Below are 12,596 nucleotides of genomic sequence, written 5' to 3' on the forward strand. Positions count from 1 at the left end.
TATTTATATTTTAAAAAATTATATCGGTATTCTTATATTTATGAAAACGAGACATTTAATTAATTCTGTAATTAATTATATTTAATATATTAATATGTATATTTTAAAAAATTATATCGGTATTCTTATATTTATGAAACTAAATATTTAATTAATTCTGTAATTAATTATATTTAATATTTTAATATTTATATTTTAAAAAATTATATCGGTATTCTTATATTTATGAAAACGAGACATTTAATTAATTCTGTAATTAATTATATTTAATATATTAATATGTATATTTTAAAAAATTATATCGGTATTCTTATATTTATGAAACTAAATATTTAATTAATTCTGTAATTAATTATATTTAATATTTTAATATTTATATTTTAAAAAATTATATCGGTATTCTTATATTTATGAAAACGAGACATTTAATTAATTCTGTAATTAATTATATTTAATATATTAATATGTATATTTAAAAAAATTATATCGGTATTCTTATATTTATGAAACTAAATATTTAATTAATTCTGTAATTAATTATATTTAATATATTAATATGTATATTTTAAAAAATTATATCGGTATTCTTATATTTATGAAACTAAATATTTAATTAATTCTGTAATTAATTATATTTAATATTTTAATATTTATATTTTAAAAAATTATATCGGTATTCTTATATTTATGAAAACGAGACATTTAATTAATTCTGTAATTAATTATATTTAATATATTAATATGTATATTTTAAAAAATTATATCGGTATTCTTATATTTATGAAACTAAATATTTAATTAATTCTGTAATTAATTATATTTAATATTTTAATATTTATATTTTAAAAAATTATATCGGTATTCTTATATTTATGAAACTAAATATTTAATTAATTCTGTAATTAATTATATTTAATATTTTAATATTTATATTTTAAAAAATTATATCGGTATTCTTATATTTATGAAAACGAGACATTTAATTAATTCTGTAATTAATTATATTTAATATATTAATATGTATATTTTAAAAAATTATATCGGTATTCTTATATTTATGAAACTAAATATTTAATTAATTCTGTAATTAATTATATTTAATATTTTAATATTTATATTTTAAAAAATTATATCGGTATTCTTATATTTATGAAAACGAGACATTTAATTAATTCTGTAATTAATTATATTTAATATATTAATATGTATATTTTAAAAAATTATATCGGTATTCTTATATTTATGAAACTAAATATTTAATTAATTCTGTAATTAATTATATTAATATTTTAATATTTATATTTTAAAAAATTATATCGGTATTCTTATATTTATGAAAACGAGACATTTAATTAATTCTGTAATTAATTATATTTAATATATTAATATGTATATTTTAAAAAATTATATCGGTATTCTTATATTTATGAAACTAAATATTTAATTAATTCTGTAATTAATTATATTTAATATTTTAATATTTATATTTTAAAAAATTATATCGGTATTCTTATATTTATGAAAACGAGACATTTAATTAATTCTGTAATTAATTATATTTAATATATTAATATGTATATTTTAAAAAATTATATCGGTATTCTTATATTTATGAAACTAAATATTTAATTAATTATGTAATTAATTATATTTAATATTTTAATATTTATATTTTAAAAAATTATATCGGTATTCTTATATTTATGAAAACGAGACATTTAATTAATTCTGTAATTAATTATATTTAATATATTAATATGTATATTTTAAAAAATTATATCGGTATTCTTATATTTATGAAACTAAATATTTAATTAATTATATTTAATAGTTTAATATTTATATTTTAAAAAAATATATCGGTATTCTTATATTTATGAAAACGAAACATTTAATCTCGTCTCTCCTCACGTTGTTGACTTTTCTGACGAATGATATCATGTACGAAAATAATATTAAAAAAAGATAAAAAAAATAATTTCGATCCTCGTCATCAGCAAATAGCCATCGACCTTGCACGAAGTCGAAGGCGTTGGTTAAGATAACAAAATAGAGAAAATGGGATGGTGTAAGAGATGAGGATCTTAACTAGCATCGCGGATGGATAGTGGATAGCGGAGCCGGAGAGGAGGATAGCAAAGCATAAGAAATGAGATAGTGCAGGAAATGAGGATCGTCATCATGCTGTCGTTGGGTAGACCATTCAGGAGGATAGCAAAACTTAAGAAGTGGACAAAGCCGAAGGGAGAATAGCAAAACTTTAACAAAATTATCATTATAGGAAATTAATATATTTGGATGATGAGAATCAAAATTATTTTTTTATCCTTAATATTATTTTTAAACGTGATAGATAACACATGCGATAACTTTCGTCAATGGAATCAATAACGTAAGAAAAATAAAATTAAAAATTTTATTTTTATAAATATAAAAATATTAATATATTTTTTTTAAAATATAAAAATTAAAATTATTAAGTATAATTAAGTATAGAAGTAATACGTAATTAATCCCGGTTTTCTCTATTGTCTTTCTCACTTTTTGTAAGCCAAGTTTTCCGACAGGGAATTCACCCTCAGCCGCTCAGCGTGTGGGTGTCGCGACGTGTGCACTTGAGCCGAACTGTCTTAAAAGATTAGAAAATGAGCGAGGTCATCGACTTCAACTACACGGCCGTCACAGCAAGTGGGGAACATAACGAGCCCAATCACATAGTCACCCCCTACAAATCGAATATTCCCTTGTCACGTTACAGTTAACGGAAGTCCTCTCCATCGTCGGATCGGATCTCACAAGCGTGTGGTGCTCCCGGGGAAGACGAGTGCGAAGTAACGCACACAAAGCATTACGAGTGCCTGAAGAATGGTTGGATATAAACAGATGGAATATCTTTTGATCCTCTATTATAGTTTCACTAGACTCGTCTGAAGGCTGATCACCGACCCCCGGTGCTCCATTTCTCATTTTGTTCCTCTATACAATTAATTCAAGACAGATGACGACGATTCACGAGTTTCATGCGAGAGAAAGAGATGGGATAAGAAAAGAAAACACAACGTGCCAAGCTAATAATACCTTCATCTAATTTCCACACACGAAAGGTTGTGTATTAGAAATATCAAAAAGCCAAAAGAATATATAGTACTAGTGTTACTTACACATACTCTGAACTAAGCAAATACTAGCTAGCCCATGCATGCACAAAATGTGAATACAGTACCAATCACACCAAAATCTACAAAGAGACTCCTGGATGACCATTTAACTAATAAGATTTGAATCTATGACAAATCCCAGAGAAGCACCACGAATACTTCCTCTGCGGGAAGGGGCCCGATTCACCGTCAATTGGACGTTGGGTGGTATGTCGGTCTCAGATGAATGACCAGAAATGCAGAGGGTTCCGGTATCATCCTGTTCCCAGTAGACTTCCACCATCAGTCCTCTCGGGTGCTCCGATGATTCTGTTCCTGGAATCCCAACAAACCTAGCTCCTTTCGGGATCTGCATAGTCGCCGGCGGTGAGCAACGCTTCAATTCTAGATCTTTAAGTTTCAGAAGACTAAATGGATTTACCAATATGAAAAAACCAGCAACAACATAAGGATGAGATACTTATTTAATAATCTAATCCATTTGTAGAACCTTCAATTCTTATCTTTCCATCTTGTCAATCAAACAAACAAATCCAGTCCATATAAATCTTTAAACATATACCCTACCCGTAGGGAACTTTACTGATCGTTACTATCAATTAGTCTGGAACCTATCCTTCTTAATTCTAGCAGGCGTATGCAGATTTTCAACTGTTATTCTGGCTTCTCTGTATCGCTCAATGACATGATGAATCTAATAAGAGACTAATTACTAAACTAAACCATGCAGCAGAAACACAGTTCCATAACAAAATCCTTAAATGCTTAAGTAGAATTCCACACCTGAATGGAAGGTCCGGATGACAAGTTCAGAGTAACCAGATTCTCCTCCATGGAAGAGTTTTCCAGCTCAGCTTGTTTTGCTATGTTTAGAAACACTTCCTCGAGGGTTGTTAGACCAAGTTGTATGTCTGAAATCCCAAATTCTTCTTCTCTATCTTGGAGCTCTGCAAAAAAATCCTGCCACCAGAAAGGGAGCCAGATAAGGGCCATTGTATAGATCAGAAAATGCATCCAGCCAGCCAAGGTTGCAAATAAATTCAGAATATGGGAGCATTGAGTTACCGTTAGAAGCCCCTCTTTTTGGTGGGGGATGACAAAAGTTAAAAATGTCTTGTTCTCTTCTTTAGGATCCACATCTAATCGCTGTTGATTCCATTCCTATGTCAGGCTATCTCCAGAAAACCAGAAAAGAATCTTAATTTATATTGTATTGCACTTACATCTTTGAAGAACTGCTTCACAGGCTCAAGGTGAGGATTGCTTGTGGGTGCACTACCATAAACGTTGGGAGTTTGACCAGGTGCATTGCCAGGGAAACTCACATTTGCAACATAACCAGTCCCAAATCTTGATTTAAGTCGTATAGAGGTTCCTATACACCGCAATTTTCCCTTAGCCATGATGGCTATCCGGTCACTTAAAATGTCAGCTTCCTCCATGGAATGGGTTGTCAAAACAATAGCTCGTCCTCTTTTAGCATCTTCTATTATGTCCCAGACATGCCTTCGAGTGATTGGATCCATGCCAGTAGTCTGCAACATAAGCCAACATAACAAAATTTCAATTGAAAGACTCGGTGACAAAACATATGTACAACACTCTGAAGTGAGCCATGGTTTTTCCCACCAAGGGCAAATGGACAGTCTCAATTGTCAATCTACTAAAGGATGTTAATTTTATGTGAATAAATAAAATCTATTATGTGGATTATGCATTACAATAAATTTACACCTAGTTAGTACTTAGATTTGTCAACATACTATGGTACTATTTATCCAGGTGATTAATATGCCTGGAACAGCAAGTAAAAGTTCAAAAATTAAAGAGATAATTGAATGAGCACTTTCATATGCCTTAAGACTCATTAAATCTATTATTTTGAAAGAGTTTATTTAGCAAAGGGTCAAAAAAATTATCAACAACACAAATATCATACATTGAGTCGTTTTTAAAGAAAATGAGATAGCATAGGAGATTGCTCACAGATTTCCTTATGACAGAAAATGAGACAGCTATTGCTGTACCTGTGCTTCTTATGAATTTTGTTTATGCTCATAAATTATCTAAATTGTACAAAGAAAATAGATATAACAAATATATAAAGTACAAATTTCTGTCTACATGTTATATCTTGTTCTACTTGTAAGACTAGCTGTGTTTCACTGTTTTGGCATGGGTATGGTGTATCGTGTCTAGTTCCGTGTCCATGCTTCTCATGGGTGGTTGGGACTCCCTAGCTCATGTACCTTTAATTTTCTTATTGATCACATTTGTCTCTAATCACTTCAGCAAAGTAGAATGTTTACAGTAATCTAAAGGAAGAAAGCAACAAAGAGATGTAAACAAGAAAATTGTAGATTCTTTTGGTCCTAATATTGTGTTTGTTATTTAACTACAAGGATTCCAGAATTAGTTTCTGCAAATTTCACAGCTTTGAACAAGCAACCTTCGTGATTCCATGCAAATATGCATTCCTACGCAAGTGTTTATAGATTTCTTCAAGAAACTACGGTAGCATATATTTATGGCTAACTTTCATCACATACTGGCTCATCCAAGAAAACCATTTTTGGATCCCCAATGAGGGCTATTGCAACACTGAGACGACGCTTCATCCCTCCACTATAGTTTCCAGATCGAACTCGAGCAGCAGTAGTAAGTTTTACCTCTTCTAATGACTTTTCAGCTACCTGCACCACCATATAGCATCTTATGAGAAGAAGATACGTTGTTAACTTAGAGGAATAAACCATCCAGGTTAAAAATGCTATACGAATCATATAAACCATTTCCAGTTAATATAAGATTTTTTAACTGATAAATGCTCATTAAAATTGTCAATTTTAAACGTAGACAAGGGATCTTCTTTGGTGAGAAGTAAGAGGCACTTTGCCTGCCAAAAAAAATTTGATCTTAAAAGTTAATGTTCATCAATGCAGATTATAGACATTATATAGACAAAGAAGGACCAAATGCTACGAGGGTCTTCAGTACCCACCGATTTTATTGTTGATGGAGGCAAACCTTTGATACTAGCAAATAAATGCAGGTGTTCTTGAGCTGATAATTCATCCCATAAGATATCAAACTGGCAAATAGAGAACCACAGACCAGACTTTAATTAGTTTCCCTTTCTAAACAGTCAAAAGTAGGTATTCGCTATCTTATCAACCTATTATCGGGATGAAATGAAGCGTACCTGGGGACAAACTCCTATCATCCTTCGAATATTTGACATACCCACTGAGCTCCGAACTGAATATCCATGAATTAATGCTGTAAGCAGATAAAATGACTTAGCAACATGGCATTACTTCTGTTCACACATAATGGAAGGATAGATTAATAACGCAAGATTTTTCTACCATCTCCTGTTGTAACCGGTGTAACACCAGTAAGGCAATTAATCACAGTGGTTTTGCCAGCTCCGTTAGGTCCAAGAAGGCAAAACAGCTGGTCTTTTGCAAGGTTTACCCATATTCCCTAAGTTTCAATACAGCATTATGAAATGTTCAAGCAATACATGCATGGCATCTATAAGTTCTGGCACAAACTGACAAGTGAAATGGTAAAAAGAGGAAATACCTTGACAGCATGATATGGTGAAGATCTCTGGCACTTGCAACAACCAATTTTTGTAGTTCCAGGATATGTTTTTGTTAGACCACGTATTTGAACTGCAACATTTGGATCAACTTCATTAGTAGCAGCTTGCTGCTTTACACTAGTTTCTTCTGCTAGGACATCCTCATCACTTGGAGTAGCATCATCCAATGGTGGAATTGAACCAGAACAGCTACAGAGACTACCTTCTGATGTACAGAGAATGAATCTTTTAGAATCCTCTGAATTCATACTACATATGGAGCAATAATAAATTTGAATAATAGAAAAATAATTGGTCATACCTTCCACCTTGTTTCCATCATTCCCAGTCCAGTATGAGGGATTCAGAAAATAAAACATTGATTTTCTCACACCATTTGAGTTTGGAATAATATTGTCAAAGTAAATTGCCAAAATGAACCACACAAAGAATGTTGATATGAGCCATTTATAGATATCTTCCTGTTAAATATATATGATTATCGTCAAACCTAACCATCATAAAGAAGATAAACAGTGTAAACTTTACGCTCAGAATGAACTCATATCATACAATAGTTATAGTGCAGTCAGGTTCATATGTAGTGCATTCTCCACGCCTGCCCCAACTAATTCCTTCATCTTCAGAAGTAGCTGTCTCATTGCCTAGCAAGTCAAGAGCTTTGGCAAGAAGGTTGGGGGGAAATAGAGACCATATAACTCGATAGAGTTTTGTGAAGTTGCTATCATATGGAAACCCGAATACTGTAACAAGCTGTGGTGACAAGATATGTTAATTCAATTTTCAATCTCCACAGTAAGATGCATTATCAAGCTTGCGACTATCAATATGAAAACTTCACCTGAGTCAGAAAACCGATTATGAATATTGAGAACCCAACTGTAGTTGCTGATGATGACTTACTGACGAAGGCTGATATCATAAAAGCAAAACTTAGCTGCAAAAAATAGATTGTGTAAGATTCAAGGAATATTGGCACAAACATGTAGAATAAGCAAGGAAATTTTGGAAAGATGATTCATATCCAAACTATCCTAATCAAATGCCATACATCTGCTAGAGAAAAAATTACCATATTAAGTTGGAAAAGGAAGAACAAGAGAAACAGAACAGCAAAACTGTTATGCAAGAAAAAGTTGAATTGAAACATTATCCCGAACAGGACTGTGAAAAGTGCTGCAACCACTGTCAGAAAAGCCTCCCATGTAAACCAAGAAAGCCAATAAGCAGAATCATATAGGCCCATTATGGACATAGCCTGCAAATACTTAAAAGAATGAATCATTAGCATTTTGAATTTGCAAGTAGGAGAGGTCAACAGATGAAAACCTCAAGACCAGGATAAGCATAAGTTACAACCTGACGAAGTTTAAGTTCTTTTTCAGTGACCAAAGAGCTAATTTGAAATACAAAACCAAACATGGCGATCGCAAGGAAGAAGGTCGGTCCTGCAGTACCAACAGCAGAAAAAGTTTCTGTGGCCGGGTGAGCAAACTCCTTGAACCCCACTGTCCACTTAAAATTTGGATCTGCAGTAAGAAAATCCTAATAAGTAACAGAAACAAAGTGAAAGTAAATCAGCAATCAAATTAGTGAATGATAACCTACAGGACTCTCAAGTTTCAAGACATCAAGAAGGGCATTGAGAAGTTTATGACAGCACAGAAAGTCATTTAAGAAGCTGTTTTTGCTTTCATTTGAAGTGATTATCTTATAATACATTAGCAGATATTTGTGTATAACTGAATTAATGTCAACAAATTCAAGCTTGCTCAAGATAGATGTAGTTATAGATTGAGTTTAGAAGCTACCAAGTATGGCTTATCAAACATTCAAAGATCAACAAACAGAAAATGTCTATAGCACCTCCAATCAAGGATCTAGAGATTTCACGCTCTGCAGCAATCTGAAGTGGGATTTGAAATTTGAAAGTAGGGTCCTCATAGCTTCCTCGTTTGGCTACAGCAGTAGAATTCGTCTGGATTCCATAGCTTATGACAGTCGAATTCCTCTCCACAAAATGCAAAGCACCTGGGCACCGCATAGGATTGCTTTCAAGCCATGCATCCACTTCAGCTTGAGTTCTGAAAGATTTGACCTATAATATTGATGTGTAGATCACTTCTTTCAGAAGTACTTAAAAACAATTACAATAGCTATCTTAAATGTTTCATTGGAAAAGAAAAGTGATGGTGTATCTAATGCAGTGTGGGCTAACAAACAAGCAAACTTGGGAACACGTTTATAAAGCTCAAGAATAAAGATCTGCAGCTTAAAGACAACAAAAGATTATCAGCTTACTTATGCAAGAAAAACAGTAGGAATGTGGAGATTATCAGCATTTGAACAATCAAAACCATAGATACTAGAAAATACCCTGTCCTCAAGTTCAAAGGCATATTTTGGCCCCTTAAATTACTAGTAAGAGATTGGGAACATTAAATATTGATTAAAGGAAAATAGGGATGGAAGGGTGGAATTCTTTATTGAATGTGATGGATTCTTATATACTAAACTTGATTGTGCAAGTGTAGGATATGCCATTAAGAATCCAAGGGGAGGTTAGGTGGCTGCTGGATGTAGCAACAGCAGAGTTCAAGGTGCTAAGCAGGCTGACTGCAGAGCAATCAGTGAGGGTCTTTAAAGGGCTGAAAGCAAACTGTGCGTCGAATCAGGTGCCTTGGAGATAATTCATTATATCAACAATCAAAAGCCATGGCCTTGGAGGTTGAAGAGTTTGGGAGATGACATTAGAAGAATTAGTTCTAATGTGAATGTTATAAGTTTTGTTTACATTCCTAGGCAATTTAAATCTCCTGTCCCATAGTATTGCCAAACTCAGTAGCAGATTACACTTTCTTGCGTATGGGGAGCTGAAGCTTCCTCATTTTTGTGTACTAATGCTTGTATCGAACAAAACAGAGAAAAAGGAAATCGATGGAAGACCTACGGTTTTATTCACTCAATTCCTTCAACTTTATAAAAGAAAAATTAGATAATGCAATCAAGCTGTCCAGTAACTAGACGATAAATACGGATCACCATGACTGCTGTTTTCGATAGCACGTTTTCAGTAATCTACTCGAAGAAAATAATAGAAGTTCCTTTCGATTCCCTGCAAAGCCAATTCGCCAAAGAACCAGTACTATAACAAGGTAAATCAGGAGGAACGGGTAGGAGAATTTCCAAAGCCCTACCACCAGAAATAAATGATAACAAGAACTGACCTTCTCGGCGGGGATTTCCCTGCCGGGGTTGTTCTTCATAATGGCGGAGACGATGGTGGCGATGCGGGCGCTGGCGTTGCCGCTCCAGATGAAATCGTGGCAGGGGGTTTTGACGTAGAACTTGTCTTCGCAGGGGGGGATGGGGGGAAGGATGAGGGGCTGGGGGTCGTGGACGTTCTTGTAGGCGGTGGTAGAGGAGAAGCGGGACTTGACTGCCTTGTCGATGCAGAAGATGAGAAAGATGAAGAAAAGGGAGGAGAAGAGCTGGAGGAAGGCGGACTTTTTGTGGCGCCACGTCAAGATGAAGTTCTTCCTCAGCAAGGCCGCATACTGTTGCGTGATCAGGGGTGCGCCGCTCCTCAGCTCCATGGGAGGGACGAGAGAAGGCCCTTCTTCTGCCTGTTCCCTATACCAAGAACCGCCGGAGGAGGCGGCGAAAGTATGGAGGGGGAAGCGTTTCACTTTGGCCTTCGGAGGGGGAGGAGATTACTGGAAGGGGCCATTTATAAATGACTTCATAAACATAGACGACGGAGGGCTCTTTGGGTTGACTCATCGCCGGGATCGGGATTGTGGTACGGGGCGATCGCCGCAAGTACTTTCGAGTTGGAATTTTCCATGGCATTGATTGATGGTACGCGACAAACCAACGATTTCCATTGGTATTTGAAGCTCTTGATTAAAACCCTGCTCAGTTTATTTTCCTTATTGGATTCTGGATTTGAGGGAGTGTTGGAAGGTGAGATTTGGATGATGCATTTCTTAACGATGCAAATTTTGGAGTGAGAGTTTGGTTAAGGATATTTCAAACCCCCAAAGAGAGGAAATGTAGATGGGGTCCATGAAACTGGGGAGGTACCAATTTGGGTATTTGGGACATTTGACACCGACTGCACCGTTTCTTCTATTCTATTGATGGGAAACATATATATATATATATATATATATATATATATATATATATATATATATATATAATGTACACAATAAAAGCGCATCGAATGCTTCCTACCCTAAATCGAGAATTGTGCAAGGACGAATTAGTCATTCTATTGGTCAACTGGGTTTGGGATGGATGGGTCATTTCCGGAATGTGATTGGGTACCATCGTCAAGATGCAGCGTCAAGGTTGCAAAGGGTGCCCTGGGAATTTGAAGTGGAACCGTAACTCCACGAACTCACGCGCCCTTCGATGGAAGGACTACCTTACGTCCACGCTTGAAGAACAATGCGAGCCATTCCTGCTTGCCTTGCACCGCTTCGTCCCTGAGTTTACTTTTGCTGGTTGCTCATCGGACTTCCAACGCGCGGCTGCAGGAGCAGTTTTCTGCATTCTAAATTCCGCCCTCCCGAGTCTCACTGTCATGTCTCTCAAGAAATTTGGACTTCTCAGTTTAAAAATGCTAGTGGACACCCGCACCTGCCCACGTCCCACAGCAGAAGTTTCATGCTTCCTTCGTTTCGTCTTGAGTTCCTTCTTCTTCTCAGTGCAACAAGTGAATTGCTTTCACACCACGATACGAGATGCAGGGGAATCATTTTCTTATTCATCATCTCAGTGCAACGAAAGCCTGAACCTGCATTTTTTTTTCTTTTCGGTGCACCTTCTTCGATCTTATTTATGCAACGACAATGACCATGTAACTTATCTGCCAATCCCTGCTACACCCTTGGCGTCTTCTAATAACCAGGATCGATCAGTACAGTTGAAGAGATCAAGTCTATGTTATTAATAAGCAAGGAACTATATACGTATGTGCGTATGTATGTATTAACGCGTTCCGAATTTTCCGCTTCGTTCGACATCTACTGCAATAGACATCTGAAACGAATGTTCTTCATGCGAAGTTGCACAGAAACGATGAAAACTTTGGCAGTATGACCACGTCTCGGACGCTCCAGTAACCAACGGAGAGATAGGCGGTACGTGCGTCAGACTGGCGTTACTGTAAACTTCTCCGAGCATTCCAAAATCCTGGTGGAACGGAGACGAGTGGTAAAGAACGCAATCAGATTCAAACTATTTGTTCGAATCTGTGGTCAAGCAACTGTATATCCCCATATATCTGATTTATTCCACGTTCATAAACCTACTTCAAGTCGCAGGGTGTGATGTTGTCTCGCTCTCAAGATATCGATGCTGAACTTTCTGCATGATTAATGTTTCTTGTGGTGATGCAGTAGGTAACTCAATTATATTAGTGATTCAGTCAACTATCACGTCCTTGTCGACCCTTCGGATGGGTGAAGGCTGTCAATGTAGCATGACGTATCTATACACGTCCATGTCGATTATATTACCCCTTTACCTGCTCATTTTATCCTTTGAATGAAATCCCAAGCTTGACTGACCGGCCCTGTTGAATGATACCATGGGAATGCAATATGAGTTGCTTGTGCGTGAAGGAACCTAAAATAATAATAAGATATATAGGAAATAGATCCCGAGATTTCTGTTTAAGAGAAGCCTTAATTACTCTAAATCTGTTGCTTTGCGATATCTGCTCCGATATTCGTTCATCCAAATGGTTAGAGTCGGAGAGAAATGCGAAGAGGAGTTGTGATCGCTTCTCTTCCTCTCACCTCCCTGATGAGATTGTG

General features: G+C 35.1%; 1 protein-coding gene across 2 annotated transcripts; it reads right to left on the reverse strand.

Annotated features, from left to right (window-relative positions):
- Positions 1–3,079: 3,079 nt before the first annotated feature.
- On the reverse strand, positions 3,080–10,702 carry LOC103992676 (ABC transporter A family member 2). Of its 2 annotated transcripts, none has more exons than XM_009412477.3 (16): positions 9,996–10,702; positions 8,635–8,866; positions 8,128–8,297; positions 7,841–8,026; positions 7,610–7,705; positions 7,321–7,521; positions 7,070–7,229; positions 6,747–6,970; positions 6,527–6,644; positions 6,361–6,437; positions 6,160–6,249; positions 5,708–5,851; positions 4,382–4,693; positions 4,224–4,304; positions 3,942–4,118; positions 3,080–3,507 (listed from the first exon to the last, which is right to left on the reverse strand). In XM_009412477.3, exons 1-16 carry the CDS (start codon positions 10,362–10,364, stop codon positions 3,265–3,267), a joined length of 2,880 nt encoding a protein of 959 aa, XP_009410752.2. In that variant the 5' UTR covers positions 10,365–10,702; the 3' UTR covers positions 3,080–3,264. The 2 variants fall into 2 exon arrangements, with proteins under 2 accessions (XP_009410752.2, XP_009410751.2); XM_009412476.3 differs by having other exon boundaries at positions 6,747–6,973.
- Between the last annotated feature and the right edge of the window lie 1,894 nt (positions 10,703–12,596).

The sequence above is a fragment of the Musa acuminata genome, chromosome BXJ1-7, assembly GCF_036884655.1.
Source record: "Musa acuminata AAA Group cultivar baxijiao chromosome BXJ1-7, Cavendish_Baxijiao_AAA, whole genome shotgun sequence".
In the NCBI taxonomy this organism is placed as follows: Eukaryota; Viridiplantae; Streptophyta; class Magnoliopsida; order Zingiberales; family Musaceae; genus Musa; species Musa acuminata.